General features: G+C 41.6%; 1 protein-coding gene across 5 annotated transcripts in view; it reads left to right on the top strand.

Annotated features, from left to right (window-relative positions):
• Window positions 1-27,533, top strand: part of JADE1 (jade family PHD finger 1) — a 71,528-nt gene that overhangs the window by 32,926 nt on the left and 11,069 nt on the right. For 3 of the 5 annotated variants that reach the window (XM_048509384.1, XM_048509382.1, XM_048509385.1), the window contains exons 3-9: window positions 7,143-7,219; window positions 7,314-7,385; window positions 12,076-12,236; window positions 16,228-16,415; window positions 17,537-17,748; window positions 20,544-20,711; window positions 22,189-22,305. In XM_048509384.1, coding sequence (XP_048365341.1) covers window positions 7,143-7,219; window positions 7,314-7,385; window positions 12,076-12,236; window positions 16,228-16,415; window positions 17,537-17,748; window positions 20,544-20,711; window positions 22,189-22,305 — 995 coding nt within the window. Of the gene's footprint in view, window positions 1-7,142; window positions 7,220-7,313; window positions 7,411-9,317; window positions 9,321-12,075; window positions 12,237-16,227; window positions 16,416-17,536; window positions 17,749-20,543; window positions 20,712-22,188; window positions 22,306-27,533 lie in introns of those variants that run through there. The other 2 variants (XM_048509387.1, XM_048509386.1) reach the window with 2 other exon arrangements.

Raw genomic sequence — 27,533 nt, 5'->3', positions numbered from 1 at the left:
AATCTACAGGATTAACTCTGGAAAATTCATTCACAATCTAGCACACTTGTTGAGGGAAAGGGGCTTATAGTTAGTTTGTTGTCCCAAAAAAATGTGTCCTGGGTGAGTCTGAGAAAAAACATCTGCAACTGTATTGCTTCAGAATGATTACAGTGGCAGCTAAATGTTAATATACAGATATTAGTGTTATATCAACAGTAGTCACATGAATTTACCAATTTGTGATACATGTTCTTGGTCACACAGATTCCTGATTTGGTACATAATCTGCATTAGCTGGAACCAGCTTCAAGACGTTTTTAAAGTACCGTAAATCTTTCTTTTTGACATGACAGTCACTGGCACAAAGTACAACAACAACAACGGCCTTTATTGGAATACAAAACCAAAACATTACAAAACAGATATGTATAATAAAGAAAAATTACAAGTGAGAAAAAACACGATTAGAAATTACTGATCTCAAGAATGAAATTTGCAACATTCTCACAAAAAAAGTGCATCAAAACTATTCAGGAGATATGGAATTTTATAACACTCTTGCCATTGGGAACACTGCAAAAAATGGAGTTCATGTATTTCATCCATATCTTATCATGTTTGGGGCATACAAACAAAGAATGATCAAGTGTTTCAACAGTATCTTCGGGACTGCCAGTATCTTTGGGACCACCTTACCCCATATGTCCCTACATGGCCTCTGCGTTTGCTGGTGGCCCCCGGCCCCTTAATGATGCGGCTGGCCTCCACCTGGGCCAGGGCCTCTACAGCCCTGGCCCCTGCCTGGTGGAACACTCTTCCTCCATCTGTCTGGGACCTGCGGGATCTTGGTGAGTTCCGCAGGGCCTGTAAGACCGAGTTGTTCCGCTGGGCTTTTGGGTGAGCTGGCTGCTGATTGGTGCGCCCCCCTCTTGGTTGTCCTGCCTACATATTGGGACTTTTATCATCTATGCAACCCACCATTCTTCCCGCCTCTCTGGGGAGGGTTTTTATTGAAATTTTAATGTCCGATGCCTGGAAGCTGTATGTAATGTTGTATTTATTGGAGTTTTAGTGATTTTAGGACTCATGGAGCCTATTATTTATCTATAATTTTATTCTATTTGTGCTCTATTTGTCTGTTTACTTTGTTGTTCACCGCCCAGAGCCCCTTGGGGAAGGGCGGTATATAAATTTAACAATAAATAAAATAATAAATAAAAATATAACCAAATCACAAGAACAAACCCTTTTAGAGCATTCCACATTTTTGTATCTCCCATCCAAAAGAGCTGATGGTAACACATTACATCATTCGATAGTCAAGGCTCTCCTCTGGGTGGGGTAAATCAAGATGTGGAGATATTCTGCCGTAACTCCTTGTTCACATGGAATTAATAATGTGGTAGGGCAGGGGTTGGGAACCTGCGGCTCCCCCACCCCTGCACAGCAGCTCCAGACACAACACAGCTGTCCGGGAGCAGAGAGTCTCTCCTCCCTGGACCTCACAGAGAACGCTGGCCCCAGCAAGTGAGAGCGGCTGGCAGCAGCCCTCATCCTTCTGCTAAGGTCGACAGCAGCGGCGGAGCGGCAGGCAGCTACCGAGCCTGGCCCCAGTCAGCTGGCTGGGACCAGAGGAAGGACAGGGCCTGCGGCGGCGTGGCGTGGAGCCTGCAGACTTGGCCAGGGTGGTGGGTGGCAAGGGGAGCTGCGCCCGCGCAGTGGGACGGCGGCCCCAGCCACAGAAGGCGCCAGCAGGCACTGGAACTGACACCCGGACGGGCGAGGAGGAGGGAAGCAGGAGGAGGAACCAGCGCCCAGACGGGGCCGAGGTGAAGAGAATTTGGCAAGCTCCGGAGGGGATAAAAGGTGGAGGGCTGCATGCGGAAGAGGGCGGTGTGCTGAGGAGTGAGACGAAGAAGGTGGAGGGCGTGAGAGACCAGGAGAAGGAAAAAGGACGAGGTGGGGGCAACGGAGGAGGAGGTGGTGCCAGGGAAAGTCAGAAAGAGGACAAAAGCAGGCAGGGAGCACTCTGTGCCAGACAACTCAGAGGTCCTGGTGTCCCAAACCTCAACCCAGCTGCCCAGGCAAGCTGTGGCCACAACGCCTGCCATAGCAGGCATTCAGCTGCCACCACTGAGCCATCCGCTACAAAAAAGGGTCTCCTGCACACCTTCTCTCCCCCCAGTGCACGTGCCCACGAGGCTCCACCCTTTCCCCGCACACCCCCACAAAAAATGTTCAAAATGTGTTCTCTAAACAAATAAAATAAATTTTTCTCTGTAGCACCCCATTGACTCCACAAGCAACACACTACAACTGTCTATACAAAGTGTAAAGGCAAAAAACCCAACATATACAGTGCTATCCTCATTTCAAATGTCAAAAAGTATCTGTGGCTCCAAGTGCCCTCTGCTCCATGGAAAACTGGTCCAAATGGCTCCCTGGGTGACAAAGGTTGCTGACTCCTGTGGTAGGGGAACAAGTTGTCTGAACTGCAAGGATTGAGTTATGAAAGTCAAGATCCTAGAGTCTGTTCTTGACTAATCTGCAGGCTTCCACATTCGTAAGCATGCAAAGTGATTCCGAAGGCAAACCAATTGCTTTCATCTTGCTGAGAATCAGAGTATACCACTCTGAAATAAAGTGATCTGATAACAGAAAGGAAATATAGCTATTAGCGCCTGCTTGAAAGTGTATAGGCAGCCAAAATTGTATGGCCCTCATCCATGCCAAAGTTTCAAGAGTAGTTTGGCCCTTCCCTATGCACAGCACAGTGTAAGTCACACATCTAGGGAGCCCCATTAGTTTCTGAAGAAACTTGGAATGTAATATATTAAGTGATTTATTTATTGCCGAAATCCAGATGGGGGAGCCATACAATAACAGGGAACCAATCCTAGCCTCAAAAACTTTCAGGACAGCAGGAATGTATTGGTTATCCTTACTATAGAAAAAGCGATATATTGCCGTAATGTTTGTATGTTCAGAAGTAATTACTGCATGTCGCTGTGAGAGCCATGACAAAGTATATCTAAAGCAAGATATCAAAAGTATTTGATCTGTTCTATTTAACATAGCTAATTTCCAATTTATTCACTTCACAGTAGTTGGCAAAGCAGTGTATTAAGCTTTTAAGGCCAATGCTGGACAAAGACAATAACACAGCATCGTCTGCATACTAAGGGAACATGGGTAGAATGTAGTTTAGGACTATGACCATTCACCAGTGCTAAAGCATGAGGTAGATTGTTCAAAAATAAATTAAATAAAGTAGGAGCCAATATGCAACCCTTCTTAACCCCGCATGTGGTACTAATTCTACTAGTTAGATGACCTTCATTAGAGCATCTAATTTGACAAGCAGTATTGATGTACATCTGTCTAATCAGAAATAGTCTGGGGTCAACATTCAATTGCCTCATCTTGTCCCACAAGAGATTTCTTGTTTCAGAATCAAAGGATCCTTTTTAGTTAATAAAGGCAGCAAATAACTTGGAAGCTTTAGGAGTAGAATATTTATTTGCCAAATGTGAAAGTACTAAGCAGTGGTCCAAGGTTGATTTATCCATACGGAATCCAGCTTGCTCAGGTCCGATAATTTTAGCCCGATCCAGCCAGGTTTGTAACCTAATTAATAAGAATTTTGAATAAAGCTTTCCAGTTACCGATAAAAGACTAATTGGCCAGTAATTGGAAGGATCGGCAAGGTCACACTTTTTATAGATAGGTACTGTAATGGCAAATCGCCAGCTATTTGGTAGGATACCCGTATTATTAATTATGGTGAGCACTGCCGCCAAGAGAGGATCCACAAATCTGGATCTAATTTCAAAATCTCTGGAATAATTAAGACAGATCCAGCTGCTTTTCCATTTTTTTAAACCAGCTGTCAAATCTGCAATTTCCTGTACTGAGACAGGAGGACTGGCAGAAGATGTAATTTCTACATTAATTACTCTGTTTTCCCTCCCCCTCAATTGTTATATGCCTTGAACCCAACAACAACAACCACCTTTATTAGGCATATAAAATAGGCTCTAGAGTGTTACCAGACATTTGAAGTACAAAACAAGAATACATTCAAAACACAGACAGAGAAACTGTATCTAGTGCTGTGAACCTTTAATTTGGGACAGAAGTTAAAACTGAAATGAAATTACATGGCAGAACTCAGCCATGGTTAAGCATTCTTAAGACCCACTCTTAAGACCCATTGGGGATTGGGGGAGGTTTAAGTACATGTGTATTCTTTCCCTTTTGAAATAATGTTATTAAATGGGTAATTTTAATTTATATTATGTCTATGAAAGTGGATACATTATTGTATGAATTGACAGAAAGGGGTTATTGTGAAGATATGGTATGAAAGGAATCCTTGCTATGGTGCTAACTTTAAGATAGCCTTATGTGAGAACAAAATGTAGTATTTTTTGACTGCGCTTATGGAACTCCATATGAGGAAACTCCTAACAAATTAAAATGTCTAAAGTTCTTGAGCAGCTTATAAAAACTATAGTCATCTGAGCAAATAGATTTGTTTTTTTTAAATCATTTTTAAAAAGTTTTTTTGTTCAAAAAGGAAGATTTTATAATGCTCAGGAGCCCTTTATCAGAGCACATGTTTTTGCAGCAGGAGGGAGGAAATTGGAAAGGTCTGCCGTGCATGTGGAGCTTCACTCACACTTCTTTGTCCCACCTGTTAGTAAGCAGCATTTTAAAAATAGGCCAGCTGCAGTGTACATAATATTTTTAGTTTGCTTGGAGAACAGCTTCCCCATGCTTTTCTTCAGTTTTTGGACTTTGCACCTAAGCTTAAAATTAACATCATAAGAATTACATAGAGATGCTTCAAGTATAGCACATCTGTGTTTATTGGGAAGCACACCAGCTAGGAGATGGTCATGCCCCAGTATTTGCCTAGTGTCCTTGTGTTTGGCTTATGGGTTGGTATTCAAAATATTTGACTTTCTGTGTGAATAGACCTGACTGTCGTTATGCACATTCCGCCTGGACATGTTGAATCAAAAGTCAAGTCCAGTAGCACCTAAGAGACCCACAAGATTTCCTGGTATCTGATGAAGGGAGCTTACAGCCAATTCCACATTGGGGGTGGGGTGGGGGGGTTGAGCTTGTCAGTGGCTGGGGATGGCGCAGCAAAGGCAGCACTGCACTCCCTCCATTGCAGCGCTAGGCGGCGCTGAAAGCTGCAGGGAAAAAACACCTGCTGCCACCTAAACAAACCCATTGAGGACAGAGATTTGTACTACCATGGCATAAATCTGAAGTCTACACCTAGGCCCACCCCCAGACGCATTGGCATCCATCTTTAGGCTGGTGCAGCTCTGCAGGCAGAAGCTGTTCCAGGTTGGACACTGCCGAGCTGTGCAGTGCCCATCTGCCACTCAGTTTGCTGTCCCTGCTGCTGTGGTGCCATGCAGCAGGCCGGGTGGGCAAATGTGCCAGTGTGGCCCCACACTGCTTCCAGGAGGTTCTCTCCCCCCCCCCCCCAAATTGGGCTGCCCAACTCTCAAAAACTTATATCCTGGAAATCTTTTTGGTCTGTTGGATTAGAACCTTACTTTTCTACTATAGCCCTACACTGACACCCACCTGAATTCATGTTGAACCAGATGGTTATGAAAACAGCCAACAACTATTTAATCCTGATGGCATTTCTTCCTGTTACCATGCTGATAGATGTTACTACATGTTGTATCTGTATAATCATTCAGGTTGTATGTTGTTTGCTTGAGCAGGAGTCCTTTTATGTAGAAGAAACCACCTTATATAAATTGGTCCAAAGAACACAATTTAGTAGACATTGATGAATAGGACATTTATTAATTGGGTTTCCTAGGTATCAAAACACTGCATTTGCAGCATGGGTAAAAATAATCCCATGTGATTTTACAAGCTTTTTTAATGAAATCTCTCTAAAAAAGATTTCCGGATTTGTGGTTATCATAATTAGTATAATTTAGTTGAGATGTGTGTAGTTCATTATCTTTTTGAGAAAGCCGTCTGTGAAGATGAGATATGTGTATGCATGTCTGCATAATGTATATGATATATATCTGTTGATTTGATTAAAAATAGCCTGTCTACCATTTAAAAGAAAAATGAAATGCATTGCACTTTCAAATATGGAGAAACACAAATTGTATTACCAATGATCCCTGGAATTTGGCTGGAAAATCCCCACCCCCTTTCAATGTATGTGTGTGCAGTCTGTCTCTCCCCACCTCATTTTCTTGAATTTATTTCTCAACCCCAAAACTGTCCGACCAGTTTTCTGTGGACTGGCTGAGAGTGTTTCCCTCAGTGCTAGCAAATTCCCAACTTTTTTGTGTCAAGTCCTGAAATGACTTCCTTCACCAATGCAAAGAAGTTCATCTAGTTATCTTCTGAGATACTGACAGGTTGCAAATAGGGTGTAGATTTTCTTTAATCCTGGTTCTAAAACATGTTAACTGTATCTGTGCAATGTCGCAAACTCCTCTCTCCAGTCCTCTTTTGTATTATCGCCATTTGTAGTTCTACCACAATATAAGCCATTTTTCCAGCTGTGCACATTTTTAATATTTCTGTTGTTGGTCTGCGTATTTTGCAGCATGCACTACTTGAGAAGCTAGGCACTGTACAATATATGAAGCTGTATGTGTTTGTCAGGGTTGGTTAAAGTAGTTAGACCTTAGGCGTGTTCTTCCCAAGTAAAAAAACAACAACAACTTGCTTCTCCTCAGATCCAATACAAATTCTATTCTTTTAACACAAGATTGACAAGAACAATAGAAAAATGCAGAACTGGGTCTTAATACCTGTAGTCATCTAAGCCTTTTATGTCAGCGTTCATATGGAGGGATGAGGGAATTTCCTCTCCCCTAGACCCTGATGTAGCACCTGCCTTTGTGGACAACGCCTTGAGAATGGCTGTTGTCAAGCTTCTGGGGCCTTGTTCTCTTCACAGCTCTCTAGTCTACCGTTCTTTCAGCCCTCAGCAGGATCTCAATTTCAGCTCTTTTCCTATTTCCTAAAGAGTGAGGTGTGGAATGAAAGCTCTTGCTTTAATGATATAATCCCATTGAAGTCTATTGAAATGGCACGTGTACTGGAAGATCTATGCAGAGTTCTCATGTATGTGTTTCTTCCCTCTCTCCTAGGCTTGTCAACCTGGTCCCAGCATTCTAGACACCAGAGGAGTTCATGCTCCACACATGAAGATCGAAAACCATCAGAGGTATTTACTTTGAAATGCTCTTGCATCTTGCTAAAACACACATGTGCCTCCTTTTCCTAATACTTGTTTTCTTTCCTTTTCTGCTCCGTCTCAGCTGGCAACCAGCAACCTTTCTTCTGGCCAGGAGATCAGGGAGCTCAGCTGCTGCCACAGTCCCTGCCAGCGTTAAGATAGAATTTAGCCATGAATAAGTTTAGTTTGGTAATCAAACCCAACCTTAGTTTTCTTCCCAAACGAAGGTTTATTTTATTTCTACGTGTATTGGGGAACCTGTCTCTCTGGACGGCGGTGAACGATGAAAATGTATTTTAGGCATGTTTTCTGTAGTTTCCTAGCCATTCATGTGGCATGAATGAATACTAGTCTTTGTTTGGAAAAGTGGTTAAACCAGAAATTTTGGTCTCGTTCAGTGCTTCATGTGCGTTGGTTTGAGAAATTCAGATCATAGGAGGAAATTCAAATCAGTTTGACCTTTTCGAGGTGGACAGCCAAGTGCAGCATGGCCCATGCCTTACAAATTGGCAGATGTCCCTTGGGCCACATAAGAAAGCTAGAAGAAAAGGAGCTTTAGAAGGCCGACTTTTTTGGACCATGTTTGGGGCTTCATAACCAGATAAAGATAACCAATGCTTGGGGTCTTGGTCTGTTCAGAACGGTTTCCCCCTATTTATCCACAGTTAGTCTGCTGCCCAGATGAAGAAACCCATGTGCACTCTTGAAAGTGTGAACTATTTCATTTTTTCCGTGGCTAAAGCAGACACACGTGTGTAAAGGAATGCATACAAAAGTGTGCTTTTTCCATTGAAATAAATGGGAGAGTGGTTGCTGATTGCACTCTCATGCCTGCCATATATCACTGAATAGGGTTGGTTTGGTTTCCTGCTCTAAGTGGTCTTTTTTCTCCTCTCCTACCTCACAATGCCCATTTTGAATTACCTTTCATTTACACTGAATGCTTCTCTTCTGATTCCAATACGTTGACTGTGAAATGTCACTTGCATAGCTCAGTATATGTGACGATCTGTGTGCCAGTCAGTCTTTCAAACATCAGTGATTCTGCAGTGTTGGCTCAAGGCAAGCTGATTGCATCTGCAGAGCAGCAGGGATGGCAGTACAAGGTGGTGATTCTTGGAAATTATATCCTTGATGTTCCATTAAATCCTTTGCCTTGTAGCCAAAGCAACTCACAGGGCGGGAGCCACCACAAATGTTCAGGCTCAAATATGCTCACACTCTGTTTTTCCCCAGACTTTTTGAAATCAGCAAGAAGTTTGGAATTACATGTTGCCATATAAGTACACATATCCAGTAGATGGTAATGTGTTTGTACTCCCACCACCCCAGTACAATGTTAAATCATGTTTTATTTCTTTTTCCTGAACATCTTTTTCTAGTTCATCTGGAATGGCTGTACAACTGTTCTCAATCTGTAAAGAAAATACGTTAAGGCTTTTGAGGTCTCTGGAATTATGAATCACCGATTATGATGCAGCTTCTGTAGAGAGACAAGAGTAGTTATTAAGGCCGCTGTGACCTTTGCCTTGATCTCTTTCAAGCCTTGTATGATGTGTCCTTTTTTTGCACAAGGAGGCATAATGAAAATCTACCAATCACAGCTGGACGAGTGACTTTGTGGTTCCCCTGTCCATCTCTTGAGTTTGATTGGTGATACTTAAAGCCAGTGAGTCTCTCTCCCTGTGACATTTTAAAAGGTTTATGCATCACAGTGCAAAATCTGTCCACCTCCCAGAATGAATCTGCCAGAAGGATTACTTGTATCTTTCTTCAGATATACAAGATGAAATGAACAAAATATATACATTCATACTTAGTGAGGCGATACTAATTGCAGATCCCAAATCTGCAGAAATCCATTAATCTTGAAGGAATAGAAATGTCTGTACCTGGAACATACCTGTGTGCAGGGCCAACATGTTTAGGGAAAGAAGGAACAAACGTGACCACCCCCTTCCACATATATTCGGCTGAATATGAGCACACTGTCTCCCCATGTGCAAGCTGTGCTCATATAGGTTCTGTCCTTATGATTGAGGTCAGATGTTCCTAGAATTTGTACTGAGACATTGTGTCCAGGTAGTGGGTTAACGTGTGCGGGAGGGGGCATGGCTGGTGCTTCCCCTGTATGCGTATTGTTCCTGTACTCAGATATGTCATGTCACAGGGCTGGAACTAATGCAGAAAGGCTGATGACACATAGTTGAGGAAAATGGATGGGATATATAGGACAAGATACATTAATCACATTTAAATTAGCAGCGGGATTTATAAAACCATGCACCACAGTCATAATTTATTCTGGACCAATTGCGCTGACTCACAGTAAGTGGTTTGAGGAAATGCATCCACACAAATCTGTTTTGCCCCTGTGGCTATCTTTTTCCAGTTGAACGGTGTGTGGAGTGGAGCTGGTTGTGTGCTTTGCTTGGCAGTGCCTGCTATAAACAGACGTCTTCATATGGGACTGTTTCAGAGCTAGTATCTGTCTTGTTTTCTTTGCTAGCTCTGCATGGGCAGATTTTGTGGCAAAATGACTGTGGCCTTCCCCGCTGCCTCCTTAAACTCTTGGTAAATACCCTGCATGTAGCATTTGGCAGGCAGTGTTCATGCAGAGCCTTGAAGAGCAGCGGTGTTAAGCATGCATTATAATTGTTGCTTTGTAGTCTTGCGTTGGGTGGAGTGTGTCTGGAGTAGAGGAAGATGGTTAGGCCTGCATGGTCTTGCCCCTTTAATACTTGCCACAGCGTGGGTTCTATTTTGCTTATGAGCAGTGACAAATCCGACCTGATCAAGTACATGCAAGAACAGTCTACTAGGTTTTCTTCAAAGATCCATTGGCTGTAGTTCACAGTGTATGCCAGGGTAAGCCTAACACCATCCCTGTTTGCTTGTGGCTGATACTTTCTTGAAACTTCCAAGATATTTTACTAGTTTCAGAAATTCTTCGTATTCAAAGCAAAGTTGAACTGTGGCTGCAGAACAGTTTTAAATCTGGATGGCAGATGGTGCTTTAGTGGTAAGCAATATAGAGCAGCAGCAAGAGTTTCTGGCCTCGATCTTCCCTGGCAGATATTCTGATTTTAAAAAGAGAAGCCACTACATGCAGCATGTCCTCTGGTGGTTGGTTTGGTATACAACATTGCAGTGGTGCTGTGCTGAAATTAATGCATTAGTTAATCAGGTATTAATTTGATGTACATTGTGAACGTGCTTCTACTTTGTGTCTACCTGAATAATATCCTCACTCTGTTTAGGGTTTTGCAGGGCTGCATGTGCTAATTCTACAATTCGGTGCAGAATTATTGCAGTCTTATCCCCTTCTGCGTTATATCTATTTAAGTGGGTACACATTTCTCTATCCCTAGCTGTGCAGCATAGGAATGTATCAAAATGCAGTTGATGAGATGTCAGTTAAGTTCTCATACTACTTTTTCAAAAGTCACCATGAGGTGATTTTTACCACACTTGATTCACAATGATAGCATTTTGTTTAGAGGTACCATTGCATGGTTAGAGCTGATATTTATGTCCTGAAGAGAGAATGCTGAAAATCAGACTTTCCCTTGATGTAAGAAATACCACTCTGACCACTTGAAGGTGCATTAAAATAATATATCCACCATGCAGAGTGTTTTCCGTTAGATATCAAGGCTTTAGTTTTGGGAAATGAGACATGCAAAACATCCTGTTTCTTTTGCAGCTCAGTCTTAGGAAGTGCAGGATTTGGTGGGTAGGACCAAAGAGCAGGAATGTGATTGCTTTTAATTGTCAAATTCTGTTGCCAAGTATGCAAATATAATGGATAAGCATTCGTGACACATTAGCTACCTGTGCTACTTGCAGCCCTTACTTATATCCTGAGACTCTTGAGTATGAATGGAGAAGTTAAAAATAATGACAATTGGGCCATGAGATCAGAATTCCCATAATAATTGAGCTGAGGGCTTGTAGAGATACATGTAGCTATCACCGACTGTTTCTGATCAGTGGCCCATTTGGCTCAAACTGGAATGCCTTGACTAGCAGTCTCCCTCAGGCAGTGAGTGACCTTTGCTAGTTTCTATAAATGTTGGGGATCAGATGCAGACTTAGGATGTGGACTGGATGTTTCTGCAGACACAAAAGTTTCCACTCACAGATTTCCCAGCTTCCACCTCCCACGGCAGTCAGGAATGCCTCCCAATTTTGTTATTGGAGGACAGGGAACTTTAGGAACAAGATTTTAGAAGGCATTTTCGGCTGCTCCAAGAATCAAAAGATGGGAAAACCATGTTCTGTGCATGGACAGTCTTGTGCCTATAGAAATAGCTGTCTGGATTCAATCCTGGGATGTGAAGTATAAAAAGCAAATAATGCTCTGCCATGTGTCTATAGTGGGCTCTGGTTTTGTGAAACCTGGAAGGCATCTTTGAAGGAAGATTTAAATAAGTAACCCACGATTCTAATAGTGCATGGTGTTTCTCTTCTCCTTTGTAATCCATTAGAGGTGCACATTCTGCAGACCTGGTAAAGTGTGCCTTCTCACACTGAAGAGTAGCTTGTTTCCAAATCATGCTTCTGAAATCTGGATTGAAAATGGTTCAAATCAATGATGAATTGTGCCAGGAAGGCAGATGATATAACTATGACCCTTGAAACTACGAGTGACTCCCACCCCTCTTTTACCATTCTGATGTGAAGTTAACTGTCTGGCCTCTTAATAGACCATGTTAGTTCTAGTGCTGATACAGTGACCTTGTTATGCACTGTGCTCCATGGTTACCTTGGAGCTATAAATCACAAAGTATAAATATCAAATGTCAGTGTCTCATCCCTTTTCCTTTCCATTTTTTTCTTTGCAGGTGTTCAGAACAGACTTGATCACTGCCATGAAGCTACCTGACTCTTACCAGCTGAATGCTGACGAGTACTATGTGCTGGCAGATCCCTGGAGACAGGAATGGGAGAAGGGAGTTCAGGTGCCGGTCAGTCCAGGGACCGTCCCAGAGCCAGTAGCCAGGTATACTTTGGTGCAGCCGTCAGCCCCATGGGGGAAACCTCTCACCAGCTGCACTTTAGAGCTACTTGGCTTGCACTTTTTCGGTTTATATCGAAGCAAACATGTTTTTTTTTCCTCCATCAAGGTTCTGTATGGTTGGAAATGCTTTGCAAGACCAGGTTTTTCTGAATCAAAAAGAGAAAAATATGTCATAGGTTTTTTCCAGTACTTCCATAAATTTCCCAATTTTTTCAGCGGAAAAAATGAAAAAGTCCTTTGGGGGAAAATGTCCCCCTGATATTTCCCATACCCCGAAGGGTGATTTTTATGTTGTTATTTATTGTTGTACAGGAAGGAGCTGTATGAGCTTAACTTACAAGTAAGCGCTACTTTTTATTATATGAAGCGCACATTTGTATTGTGACTGGGACTCCGGTCTTCTGCTTGAAATGAAGTCCTTCCCAGTCAGCTGGTTTACCAGGATGTACTGTGGATCAACTGTGGTTCAACTGTTAAAGACCTACGTATGAGTAAATTCTTCTTTTGGCAAGCTTAGGTGCTTGTGTGTGAGCCGGCATTTTGGCTAATGAAGAGTTCTTCACTGCCACATGAAATGAAACTCTTCCTAGCTTGCAACCGAGCTGATGTCTTGTGATGTTGCTCAGATGTTGGGGGAAGCATTCCAGGAAAATAGTTCGTAATGAGGATCTTGCTTTCCCACAACCAACGTGGAAGCTGGACAGTAGTTGGTGACTCTATGACAGATATGTTGTGAACTGAATGAGCTGATCCGTGAATGTATGAATGCATCCTTGAGTCATTACAATTCTTCCTTTAGGTTATAAAGCACAGAGATGTTTTCTGTCTTCATGGTTGCTGAGGAAAATAAGCACACATTGACTCTATGCTGGCAATTTCCTCTCAGGGTTTCCAAATATAGCAAGAAAGGAATAATGTTTCTGAAAAGGTTCTGGACTAAAGCAATATTTCACTCTGGTTCTCAATTCCTATGTCCCTACATAGCTGGTCGCTTTTTCTGTTGACCGGAGATCCCAGTGCTACTTACACACAGTTAACAAACTCCAAAGAAAGAAGTATTCTGTGATTTCTACATTTTCTAACATACAGCCAAAATAAAGTGATTGTGGAAAGCGTTCATAAGGATTCTTCCAATTTGTGTCATTTATTTAAACAGCAGGCTAGACTTCTCATTGTAGAACACGCAGTTTCTTTCTGGAAACGTTTGAGGCAATTGTATAGACAATCACTTTATTATGTCTGTGACCTCCAGCCTTCATTCATGAATGTTTCCATGACCTTTTCAGACCAGATTAGTGTAAATGTTGAAAATTTATCTTGCCTCATCGGTAAACTTTTTGGTCAAATCCATTTTGGTGTAAATCCCAACATTTTAATTTTGATTCAAGAGGAAAGAGTGCTTTACAAAAAATAGAAAAAAGATTTATGATTATAAAATCAAGTGACAGTTGTTACGTCTGCCTTTATCTCCTATCCTCACATTTGTACACTCTTGTGTTTATATGATGTTTTAGATAAAAGTTCCCCATCCAGCATTCCCTCACAGTTAGTGCCATTTTTCTCATATTACGAGAAGAAGAAAAGACTCCTTGGGAGCTGTCGATGCTGTTGAAGTGGACTGGATCATCCCTCAGTTTTTAGAGCCCTATTACACTTTCTCTTTTCTTGTCCTTCATAATTCTTAAGAGGAAAAAGGAGAATTAATTCTCAATCTTTGTCAAGAGCCAAAAAAAATCTGTCATCTGCTGATTCCTTCCCACTACCCAAGTATAGAGACCAGTGATAGCTAACCTTTTCGAGACTGAGTGCCCAAATTGCAACCCAAAACCCACGTATTTATCGCAAAGTGCCAACACGCCAATTGAACCTGAATACTGAAGTTTTAGTTTAGAAAAAATGGCTGGCTCAGAGGTGGGCGTTACTCGGGAGTAAGCTTGATGGTAGTCGGTGGCTTTGCTTTGAAGCAACCGTGCAACTCTTCAAACGGGTGAATCATGACCCTAGGAGGGTTTACTCAGAAGCAAGCCCCATTGCCAGCAACCAAGCTTACTCCCAGGTAAAGAATCACATTTTAGTTCTTCGCATGAAAATCAGTGGGGTTTAACAGTGCTTAACAGGGTTACCTACACGGCTTCCCCAAAACTAGGTGTTAGGTTTAATGGTAATAATTGAGCCCAGTGGCCTAGGCCAGCCAAGATGACAAACTCTGTTTGTGCGTGCCCACAGAGAGGACTCTGAGTGCCACCTCTGGCACCCGTGCCATAGGTGCGCCACCACTGATATAGACTGTAGCAGATTACTAACTTTGTGATTTCTGTAGCAAGTCGTAGAAAGTCACAGCTGGCTTATGGCGACCCTGTAGAGTTTTCAAGGCAAGAGCTGTTAGGAGGTGGCATGCCATTGTCTGCCTCCATGTGGACTGAGAGGGTTCTGAAAGAACTGTGACTGGCTGTAGGGTTACCAAGCAGACTTCATGTGGAGGAGTGGGGAATCAAACCCAGTTCTCCGGATTAGAATCTGCTTCTTTTGATCACTACACAAGCTAGCTCTCAACAACAGAATACTCCACCAGAATTAATCTATTTACTTTTTGGTATGGTATGCTCCCCCAGCAACAGGGCTTCTGTGGGGCAAAGTCATTAATCATATCCCAGCCCCATATTAAAATGATGTTCATGGTCTGAGCATTTAAGTCCTCTTGAATGATCTGAGCTTCTAAGTCCTGTCAAATGAGCATTGATGACTTTCAGTTTTCAAAGAATGCCTTTAAAGGGGTTGGAAGAATGTTACTCCAAAATAAACTGAATCTCTGTAGTGGTGGACTGTTTAACATCTTGATCAGTGTCTTCGATTAGTTTTTGGAGTGGAGGCCTGCAGGCAGGATTGAGTCCAGTGGTTAATTTCTACCAATTGAGAACTATTCTAGTATAGGAAGGCTTCTTTCACTGGAGTTGTTGAATGGAGTTTTCCTTCAAAGAAAGATTCTCACTACAGAAGGAAATTATTTAACCTAGCTTATCGTAATTTAGCTCCTGGTAAAACTTGGACTTTGTTTTAGAAAAAGTCAAAAGCATAGTTGCCCCATTTCAGAGCAATTTATGCAGACCTTCTACATGTGAGCAGCTCTTTAAAAATCGGTGTGTTGGGAGGAGAGGTCTCAAGCTAACTGAATCCATCATCCAGTTGTCCCTTCTCAACAGCTGATAGTTTGATGTTGACATTTTTAAAAGCTACATGCACATTGCACAGACTACAAAATTGGTTGTAATTGTACACACAAGACTGTATCACAGATAGCTTTCCCTGTGTACTACATGCACAGAAGCTGTCTGAGCACATGTATTGCATTGAAGCAAAGGTCTTTTGATATTTTTCACCAGACATATGAAGTAGGCATTGAAGCTGTTGGATATTACATCCATATTTAGAAATGTGGGGGAGGAGGAAGCTGGTAAATAATTATAGACGATAGGGCCGAAGGTTAAAGAACCATACAGACTAGCTATCAACAGCTCTGTACGCTTGAGGAATATTTTCTTTTCTTTTCTTTTTTCTTCGGTGGACTTGTGCTGTGTTTGTATAACATAGTGTGCGCTAAGCTTGTTAAACAGTAACGGTTTGTAGTCTTCATTTGTGTTGCATTTTTAATATTTCACTGGCCTTCTGCAACTGCAGTGATGATTTTCAGTCAATAAGTCTGATAAGAGACATCAGTTGAGGATTAACATTTTTTTAAAGCTGTGCAAGTTAATTTTAACATAAATATCTTTTTGATATTGTTCTCTGGGTACGTTTTTATTTCTCTAGCCATTCTTGCTTCACAACTGGAAGATCAGTGGGTCATTTTGTAGTGTTTTAATAGCAATCACGTAATCTGAAGCGACTGGCAGCAATTGCACAGCAAGAGGTTTTGAAATTTCAGGGAGGATTAAAACCTGGTATAATTAACGCTGCTTCTTTACTACACTTTCAGGGTTGTGTCGGAATCAAAAGCAGTTACATTTATGAGACCTCGGAAATACATCCTTTCCTCAGGTTCTGAGCCCCCTGAACTTGGTTACGTCGACATTCGAACGTTGGCGGAAAGTGTTTGTCGCTATGACCTTAATAACATGGATGTAGCTTGGTTGGAATTGGCCAATGAAGAATTTAAAGACATGGGTAAGGGCATAATCTAATTACAGTCAACCTTGTTGATCTATGAGAGAGGCTTAGTATTTACATAGGTCAGGCCAGCAGACAGCTGCAGCTTCATGTTCTGTATGACCAAGCTGAATTTTCTGGCTGGGAGGGGGGAACATGTGTATTCCTCTGTGTTTCTGAATGTGGAAATGTGGAGGGATTACTGGGATGCGGGGATTAGGTGTGTGGAAACAAAGATCAGCACAGATGGGCACAACTCCCCCACCTTGTAAGCAGTAGACACCTTTCCAAGCTACAATTCCTAGGATTAAATTGCGTGGTGAGAAGTTGTAGGAGAGTGACAGGAGAGATACGTGAAGTATAAACTGTCCCTGTTTAAATTTATCTGTACCATAATGGAATAGTTAGTGATCTTTTTGAGCCATTCTAAGTTGTTCAGAGACTGTACAACTTTCCAGATATTTATATTTCTCCAGAAATTGACACAAAATACTTATGAACTTAATTTTTTGGCCCTGCTAACTGTAGACACCAGACTTTGGACTACTGATAAAAGTTTCAACTGATCTTTTTGTACCTGTACCTTTTTGTTTCTTATGACCCAACAATCCATTGTTGAAACTAGTCATTTCTGAAGGCATCCAGAAGTATTTTTAAAATGTTACATGCAATTTTGAAGCCTGAAGGGGGAGCTGTGAAATTGTTGTGGTCCAGTAAACGGTTTGGAGTTCAGTCTCTTCTGTTTCAAAGCTTAGGGATAGAGACATATGACAGAGGTGTTTCTGAAGTAATAAAAGTTGGCAGAATAGTCCCCAAAACAGCAGGCTCTTCAGACAACTGAATAACTTGAAATAAACACTCTGTACTAGAAATTTAACAACCCATTAAAAAAAGGACAGTATAATGATTCTCAAGGGTTGTTTTGAGTTCTCTTCTTTCCAAGGCATTAGAAGTGAAACCTGCTGTATTGATCTATATTCTTCATGTATGTTTGCCATCAGCAGTTAATGACTATCTACCAACCATTTTTTTAAAAAAGGTGATCCATAGGGCTTGTCGAGTTAGCCATAGTCATGTTTCTTAATGCATATAATGCCTTTGGTATTTTAAACATGATAACCTTTGGATTAATTTCTCAGGGATGCCTGAATTGGATGAATACACCATGGAGAGAATTATGGAAGAATTTGAACAACGATGCTACGACAACATGAATCACGCTATTGAGACTGAAGAAGGACTTGGTATCGAGTACGATGAAGACGTTGTCTGTGATGTTTGCCAGTCTCCAGATGGTGAAGACGGCAATGAAATGGTGTTCTGTGACAAATGCAATATTTGCGTTCATCAGGTAGGCCAGTCCAGTAAAACAATGCTTGGCATTGGAATGAGCTTGTATAGATTCCTCATTGCTACAAGGTGGTAATGGGAATTTTATACTCATCTGGTGCATTTGCAAATGGTTGCGAGTCTTAGGTGAAATGTACACCATGACAGAGATGAGGGAAATAATTTGATAATTGAATAAAATACATTAAAGACATTTCTGTCTCCCAGATTTCTAAGTCATACCCCCAAATAATGTGCCTTTGATTTTTTTTTTGTAACTAAATAGGCTGGATACTTAAGATTTTAATAATTACCCTTGATTGTTAGAAACTGCCAAGCCTAATTAACAACTACATTTGTTTCTCTGTGCTTGAAAATATAAAGATTTCTAGATGCTTTCTTTAAAACTGATTTTATATGAAGGATTTATGGAGGAGAAGTCGATTTATGGCTACCAATCTTGATCCTCCTTGATCTGAGATTGCAAATGCCTTAACAGACCAGGTGCTCGGGAGCAACAGCCGCAGAAGGCCATTGCGTTCACATCCTACATGTGAGTTCCCAAAGGCACCTGGTGGGCCACTGCGAGTAGCAGAGAGCTGGACTAGATGGACTTTGGTCTGATCCAGCTGGCTTGTTCTTATGTTCTTAAGGTGAAATCATGAAACAATGAAAAATACTTGTCCGTTAAATGCTGCAGTCTTTTATTGGTTGATTGGATACCCTTTTATCTTTGCTTTGTACTTTTGGACATGTGCTTTGATAGTTTTATTGCGTTACCTGTTTATTCATTTTCATCATATTCCTGTTTATTTTCATCATATTCCTGTTTATTGGAAGACCTACTGCTGGGAATGTTCTGTTCCTACAGGCCTAAAAGAAATGCATTTCACTATTCAGAGTTCACCATTCAGAGATCAGTGATTTCTGGATGAGGTATCTTCACACATGCATCTTTCTTTGCTTTGGCAGTTATGTGGAGCAAGCTTCTGCATGTGAATTTTCCTAGACTGAGAAAGGAAAGATCCACATCACCAGCTTCTTCCACAAACTTTCCCATGAGCTCAGACTTGATTTACTTTAGTGCAAGTTTCAAGGCAGCATTGACATGTCAACCTAGAGCCGTCAAAGTGCCATGGTTAAGAGTGACAGAATCTAATCTGGTGAACCGGGTTTGATTCTGCACTCTTTCATGTGAAGCCTGCTGGGTGATTTTGGCCTAGTCAGATCTCTCTCACCCCACCAATCTCATAAGGTGCCTGTTGTGGGGAGCGGAAGGGATTGTGATTGTAGGCCACTTTGAGACTCCTTAAGGTAGAGAAAAGCAGGGTAATAAAAACCTACTCTTCTTCTGTAGAAACATGGCAAATACTTTTGGCGAGGAAGAAAAATGTCACTAGGTATTTTTAGCATATCAAATTTGTAACTGGCTGTTCAGGAAAATTTCTCCAAATAGCCCCCCTCCTCGCCCCCGGATGTTAAGCAGATCTTTTTGCAGCAAATCAAGTAGTCTGTGTTTTCTGAAAGTGTGAGAGAGGATATTTTTTTCTATTTTGGTACTCTGTTGGACAAAGATAAATGAATTATCAGATCATAGACTAGCACAAGGATAAAGGTGCATTAATGGATTTGCACATTCAATAGAATAGGCTCCCTTTTAGTCTCTTAAAACCTGCCATCTTGGTAAATAGTTTGCCATTCCTGTTGTACTGTGATTTCATTGGAACATACAAGGTTTCCAAAGGATCCAAACTAACAGCAGCTTGGATAGAGGCTTCTCTAGATGTCTCTGCTTCAGTAAGCAAAGCTACTAGGGTGAAAGTTGAGAGTTGAGAATAGGGAGAGTTCTCTTAGCAATAGAACTGTGCACTTGGAATACCTCCCTCTGCCGCCCCGCCCCCCCCCTTCTCGTCTTTCTGATGGACATGGATATAAATATGTTCTCTGCTGTTATTTTAGTTTCAGAGTCTTGGCTTAACTCCAGTTGAGATAATCATCAACCCATCTAGTAGTCTGCTGTTGCAGCAGGTTACGGTCATCCTCTTTACTTCCTGTTGCAGGCTCCTGCTGAGTGTAGTATTAGACTTTCTTTGTGTCTAGTAGAATTTGAAGGTTGATGAAAATGTCACGGTGACAGGATTGCCTACTGCTAAAAATGAGTTTTGCGTAGCTGTGGTGTTCTGGCTTGGTCAGGTCTCACCATGTCACATTTTTGGGTTCACTCTACATAATCCGGCTGGTACTTGGTGTTACCACAGCTGTGTGAAGTCTTGGCCACCTAGAATTCATTTCAGTGGTAACCATTCAACTGCAGTAATCTTTGAATTGACCCCAACTTAATTTAAGGAGAAGGCATGTGCTTGTAGGAAAGTAACATATGTATGGCCAAAGCTTTGCTTCGTTATTTGGCTGCAGCAATTTCTGCTGTCTAAGGAACGGGCCAGTTTCGTGTATGTCTTATCTCTTATGCAGTGGTAAAGGCAAAGTGTGGCTTTGTGACATTGCGAAGACACCGTTGATATGGCAGTGCTCACTACACTGAACCAGCATATCCATTTTTTAGGCTGATGTATTGACCTCCCTCTTTATCTACAAAGTCCTTGAGAGGTTTTGGTCAAATCAATCTCTTTCAGTTTCCTATCTGTGTTATGACTTGTGAAGATGAATAAGTAGATCATTGTGATAAAGTCTCATGCCGAGAAGATGGTACAGAAATATTAACAGTCACCTCATACATATTAAGTATCCCATTATGAAAATGTTGGTATTTTAACTAGATTTTTAAATCTCAATTTTCCTCTTGTACTGTGAGAACAGGCATGCTATGGAATCCTTAAGGTCCCAGAAGGCAGTTGGTTATGCCGAACCTGCGCTCTTGGTGTTCAGCCCAAGTGTTTGTTGTGTCCCAAGAAAGGTGGAGCCATGAAGCCAACTCGAAGTGGGACTAAATGGGTCCATGTTAGCTGTGCCCTTTGGATTCCTGAGGTGGGTGTTTTGAGAAATCTGCATTTATATTCCAAACTAGGTATGTCATCTTTTCACACCTTGTAGTAAGAGACATGTGAGGAACCACAGAGTAACACCAGAGACAGCATCACAGATTCACAGCAATAGGGGAGTATGTCTGTATTAACCTGGTGGCAGGTTGGATCTCTCTGGAAACGGGAGATGTGGCAAGGCAAGGAATGACATCCTGGTTTTCATGACATCAGGAGTGCTGCCCGACATTTTGTGGCTGGCAAACCTTATGAGACTTAAGCAGCAGCCCCTAAGTAGGTCTACTGAGCAGCAAGTTCCATTTTATTCAGTGGGGTTTGTTCCCCGGAAAGTGTTCTTAGATTGCAGTTGGTGTAAGATGCAAGTCACTGGCAAAATGCTTACCTGTGCAGAATGTCACATGATGTATTCTATTATTCACAATGGGGATTTTTTATGTATGTGCCAGTTTCATAAGGTGTACCCTTAGCACCACAGTGCATCTTCCCTCTACAGCTTGTTGGCATCATAATAATAATAACAACTTAAGAAACCAGTTGATGAGTCAAAAACATTTCTATGAATCCAGTATAGGCAATCACTTTTTTGGACCCTCCTTGCATAAGAAGCAGCAACTTGACTGGTTAAGGGAAGTACCTGAAAGGGGAAGGTTGCATATAAAGGCAGGTACACGGTGGCTTAATGAAGATTCTCCCGAAGCTTTGCTGCAGTAGCCAGTCAGACCTGAAAGGCAGAGAAAGACTTGGGTATAGTCGATCTCTTCCTTTCTCTCCATTCTAGGAGTCTCCAGACAGCCATCTTTATTTACAAGATGCACAAATGTAAGGAGATTCAGTACAGCACTTGCCATTAGGAAGTGGGTAAAAAAAGTGAAGAGAAATGTAGCTGCAGTGGAGATGGCAGTTCTGAGGCTTACAGTCTAGCAGTTTTTCAGACACTGGTAGGGGAGGACAGGATTCAGCATATAAAAAACAGTGCAGATTTACTTTTTGTTTGGAATCCAGAAAGATAGAGAATGGGCATAATGGATATTTTTATTGGTTTTGACACTCAAATACCAGTGTTGAATTCAGCAGACGGTCAGTGTTGTATGGTACTATGGATTGAAGTATGGTACTATGTTGGACTTGTATTGTGGAGATCTGTGTTCACATTTTTGATGAACCATGAAACTGATTGGATGACCTTGTACTACTTCTGTCTTCAGATTAACCTATTTTACAAGGTTGTTGGGAAGATAAAGTGGGGCATGTGGGAAAGAATCGTGTTTGCTGCTCCACATCTGTTATAGATCAAACACAATTTCTGAATACTTGTCTGTCTTTAAAATGACTTTGACACAGTTGTTTTCATTAACATCTGAATGTTGCGACAGTTAATTTAGCATTTACTTATAAGTAGTGAAAAAACTTCAGGATGTTTCTCCTGTTAGCATTTACTGATTGTTCTGTTTTATTTTTCACAGGTGAGCATTGGCAGCCCAGAAAAGATGGAGCCTATCACAAAGGTCTCCCATATTCCCAGCAGCAGATGGGCTCTGGTGTGCAGTCTTTGCAATGAAAAGGTTGGGGCATCGATACAGGTAAATGTCTTGACTTGGGTATTAAGAATATGTTGTTGCTTCCAAAAAGATCTGCTTTTCCCCAGCTGTTGCCACTGGACACTGTAGGGATGTTTCTTTTGTAACTTTGCTTCCTATAAAGAAATACAGTGTCACATATGGCAACCCATCATGCCTTTTTATGGGATCTTAATATTTTAATATTTAAGGGCCTGATCACCAAGTTTGTGTAACTTTGCCCAAAACAGGAACCTTGCTTTATGCTCTTAGTTGCAGACGCTTGCTCTTAGGTTCACAGTATGTGTATGTAAAGTTCACAGTATGTGTATGTAAAGTGCTGTTATGTTGCTGCCGACTTATGGCTACCCCATAGGATTTTCAAAGTAAGAGATGTATAGAGGTGGTTTGTCATTGTCTTCCTTAGCGTAGTGACCTTGGGTTTCCTTTGTGGTCTTGCATCCAAGTACTGACCAGGCCTGACCTTGCTTAGCTTTCAAAATCTGAAAAAATTGGACTGACCTAGACCATCAAGGTGAGATTCATAGGAGGCTAGGGCTCCAGTTTTGCTTTGGGATCCTCAAAGAAACCTGGTGCGCTTTATGGTGTCTTTTTTTACCTACTTCTGTCATGCTTTGACAGCAGTGGCGTAGGAGGTTAAAAGCTCGTGTATCTAATCTGGAGGAACCGGATTTGATTCCCAGCTCTGCTGCCTGAGCTGTGGAGGCTTCTCTGGGGAATTCACATTAGCCTGTGCACTCCCACACACGCCAGCTGGGTGACCTTGGGCTAGTCACAGCTTTTCGGAGCTCTCTCAGCCCCACCTACCTCACAGGGTGTTTGTTGTGAGGGGGAAAGGGCAAGGACATTGTTAAGCCCCTTTGAGTCTCCTTCAGGAGAGAAAGGGGGGATATAAATCCAAATTCTTCTTCTTCTTCTAAACTTCTTTGTCCTTTTCAAATGGTGCTGCGGTATGTCATGCATTCTCATCTCCAAGCTTCTTTGGGCTCATTAAAAACCATTCAGGATTTAGGAGCGATTTTCAGGTATCAGTTCCTACACTTCAAACTCCCTATCATCTGTCGGGTTGTTATTTTTAAAATCTTTTTTAAAAGTTACAATAAATCGTTGCATTTTCATGAATATTTTCAACCGAATGCCAGTGATTAAGGAATACTAGGCATCTCTGCTGTACCGCTAATAGATATTCATCGCAAAAAATTATATGGCATTGGTTTAGCTAAGACTTGCTTGAGTGTTTTCTGAGCCAAGTTTGGCCTGAGCTAATTTCTTAAAATAAATTTGGAGATCGGGTTAAGGCAGGCTGATCTTGTAAAATGAGGCCAATTCCAAGCCCAAGCACAGCTGCTATGAAGTTAGCTTGGTGCCCAGTTCCTGATGAAGATAAACCAACAAATCACCTTGATGAGATGTTTGATTTTTAATTTTTTGTGGGCAGGGGGTTGTATCACAGCTAATAGGTGCCATCCTTTCCAGGATTTTGTTCTTCAAAGCCAATAGACTTAGAAGGGTATAATTCTGCCTATCATGACCTATAAGCTTCTTTTACTTCAAGGCAGATCCTGTGGGAAGCTACTGAGGATGAAAAACCAAAGATTCAGTCTGTCCCAGTGAAATCAATAGGATTTGTATTTTTGAGTAGGTTTGCTTGGGAACAGAAGAGATTTGGGGGTGGGTTTGGCAGAAATTGTTAGGAGAATAATTTTAAAATGTTGGTAATGGTCTGAGATTCTTTTGGTCTCTCACTAGTATTTTAAGACTTGGGGAGTCTTTAACAATTATTCATGCCTCAAGATGCCTTTCTGGAAAGTTTTAATATACATCACTTCCTCTATGCGGACAATATTACCTTGGAAGTAGCTATGCAGAATCCACATCCAACTGACCTACCTTTGAGTAGTACAAACATTTTTCTAACATAATTTTTATAGGACATTTTCATACACAGTTGGTTCTGGCAGAGGGTTTCAGAATTAAAGACCAGATTTCAAGCAGTCATTCCTCTGTTGTAGTATTTTGTTCCCAAGTCTAAGTAACTTTGCCCCTTATGTTCTTTAATCTATCGATTTGGTTGTTATTGTTGATCAAATATTGTTTTCTGTTGTCTTTATGTTTTATGGGTGAATTGACCGCAACAACAAATAAATAAAATAAATACACAGCTGGTATGCAATCCTAAAATGTAGGAGATCAAGTAATTTTTACACAATCTGTCATTAAAAATAGTTGAAGAAGCTGATGAAGAATCTAATTTTGCGTGCTGATATACACTGATTTATGATATCTTGATCTGTGTTCCATTCCCAGTTTTTTTCTATAGAAGTTTGATCTTAACTATTTATCTTACCTTAGTATATTGTTACCTTAGTGTATTGTGATGTTGGTCCTAACAGAGGTGGGGGGAAGGGGTGCACTTTGCACCGAGTGCACCCCTAGGGGGGAATCCCCCCCCCACATTTACCTTAGTGAAACAGTGCAGGCTGGAGAAGCGACCTGTCCTCTTCAGGCTGAAAATGGCCTAGTGGGAGCTACACTTCCCAGGAGACCTTGCAAGCCCCAGGGCCTCATGGGAAGTTTAGTTCCCACCAGGCTGTTTTCAGCCTGAAGGGAACAGGCCACTTTTCCAGGCTGAACTAAAGTAAAGAGGGGTGGAGGGGCAGGGCGCCGCGGACGGGGGGGGCGGGGGCGGAAAACACAGAGTGCGCACCAGGCACACTCTGGTCCAGCTACGCCTCTGGGTCCTGATTACAAGTAATTTTCTCTGGTGGGGCAGACAGTGGATCTCCAGATCTGAGGCGGAAGGGTAACTTGTAGTCTTCGCCATTTAAAAAGTCCTTAAGATTCCTATACTCTTTTTGCATATCTTTATTCAGTTAGTTAAGTCAAAGTTATTATGAATGTGTACACAGGTATACTTGTATGTATTTCCTGTTTATTTATCATAGAAATTAAGAAAAGTTAATATGGACAAAAGAAAAATTGAAATAAGTACTTCAGATGATGCTGGTACAAACTTTAAAGGTAATTTTCTGAGGCTAGTGATGCCTTTGTCGTCCTGCAGAGCTAATACTGCCAGAGCACGTGATGCACTAACTGGTGCACATTTGGTGCGATTATAGAGTTTTGTGATTTTTACCAACCTCTCTTTATATTCATATTAGCCTTCCTGGCATCTTTTGCTTATGATGGGTTTATAGCACAAAGAAATCAGAATGCCGTGATGTTTTCTCACTTGTTCAGGTAGCATCTCTTTCATGTCTGTGCATAAAATAGTTGCTAATGTAGAGAAACCACTTTGCTGTGCTTGGCTTTTAAAACGCTAATAAATATTTTATGTATAAGCATGAAAGCACTGCTACCTGAAGAATGAGCAAACATTGCTGTATTCTTTTTATTAGCAGTATAAAAGAAGCCGTTGCTTACATGGAGAAAAGAAAATGTAGTCTTACAATGTCAGTCTTCTCCTATTTCGGGGAAGATAGGGGTGTTTTCTGGGCCTTGCCTGTGTGCCTAGGGTCCCTTCCTCACATGCAGAATAATGCACTTTCAATCCATTTTCAGCGCACTTTGCAGCTGGATTTTACTGTGCAAAATAGCAAAATCCACTTGCAAACAGTTGTGATCTTCTGAAGATGCTAGCCACAGATGCAGGTGAAATGTCAGGAGAAAATACTACTGGAACACGACCATACAACCTGAAAAATCCACAATATCCTAGTGATTCTGGCCGTGAAAGCCTTCGACAATAAATTGTGAAAGTGGATTGAAAGTGCATTATTTTGCATGTGCGGAAGGGGCCTGGGAAAAGGTGAACTCTGCTTTAGGGTGAGTCAATTGCTGGGTATTTAGATCCTTTGGCTGATGCTGCCCCCTCCTTTTTGCTTCTCTGCTTGCTCTGAATCATTGATAGGCCTGGGAGTCAGCAGAGAATCCCTGCAGCTTTGCAAGTGCTTTGCCAAAGGCTTTGTTTACTGCTCCCCCTCCCAGGGAAGTGTAAGACAAAAGCGTCGAATATGAATCATAGGAATCTAATTGGTGCCCCGTCCATTAATAAATAAATAGCACAAGCCCTTGCAGACCTCTCTGGACTCCCTCGAGTCCACGCTTATGTAACGGGTGAGATCACATCACTGATATTGCTCCTCCGACAATTGCTTGGAATAACTGTGTAACGGCTTCGTTCCAAGCGTAGACATCTGTGGGTGTTACTCATTGTTGCGTTTTCCGAATTGATACTTTGAATGCAAACAGATGAAAAGGATGCTGCTATCCCTTCGGAGAAGAACAAGTTGCTTAAAAACACACTGAAGAGAAAGGTCTTGGTCCCTGTTCTGTGGCATTTTTCATGCCCTGTTGGCTGAGTTTCAACATGATGCTCTGTTTTTATCTTGCGGGAAGTGAAAGCATATGCAGAGAATGGGACGATGTCTTAGTGCTTTCAATGTGTGTATTATTTGCGGCATACACTGATCAAGTAGCTTTTAATCAAGTAGTTCTGTTGTTCCCTGGATTACATCAGGAGGGTTTCATGTCATTTTAAAAAAATCTCTCAGGATGTTTATAATACTATGTCAGATCAAGATCAACTGGAGCTGTTGAAATGATTTTGTAGAATAATCAGATTATATGGGTGCCGATTGGCATATCCAAATCCTTCAACATTGAATAATGTAGGGATTGTTATACTTCAAAAGGAAAAAAGGAACATGTGATACAATTATCTGTATTCAATAACATTGTACCACATGTTATATCATGGTTTTCTGTGCTAGATGAAAGTTAACCTCCTGATCTGTGAGACCTCTGTGAGATGAAAGTTAACCTCCTGATCTCATTAGAAGAAGAAGAGTTTGGATTTATATCCCCCCTTTCTCTCCTGAAGGAGACTCAAAGGGGCTTTCAATCTCCTTGCCCTTCCCCCCTCACAACAAACACCCTGTGAGGTGGGTGGAGCGGAGAGAGCTCCGAAAAGCTGTGACTAGCCCAAGGTCACCCAGCTGGCATGTGTGGGAGTGCACAGGCTAATCTGAATTCCCCAGATAAGCCTCCATAACTCAAGCGGCAGAGCTGGGAATCAAACCTGGTTCCTCCAGATCAGAGTGCACCTGCTCTTAGCCATTACGCCACTGCTGCTTCGTAATGAAGGTTAGGAACCTTCCATTGTACAGGAATGCTATCTCCATTGTTTTATGCCCAGTATGCAATATAGGAAACTCACATATTTCTTTGCT

This window comes from Sphaerodactylus townsendi, linkage group LG10 (assembly GCF_021028975.2).
Source record: "Sphaerodactylus townsendi isolate TG3544 linkage group LG10, MPM_Stown_v2.3, whole genome shotgun sequence".
Lineage (NCBI taxonomy): Eukaryota > Metazoa > Chordata > Lepidosauria > Squamata > Sphaerodactylidae > Sphaerodactylus > Sphaerodactylus townsendi.
The sequence above is the reverse complement of the archived record's forward strand: the minus strand, read 5'-3'. Positions and strand labels throughout refer to the sequence as shown.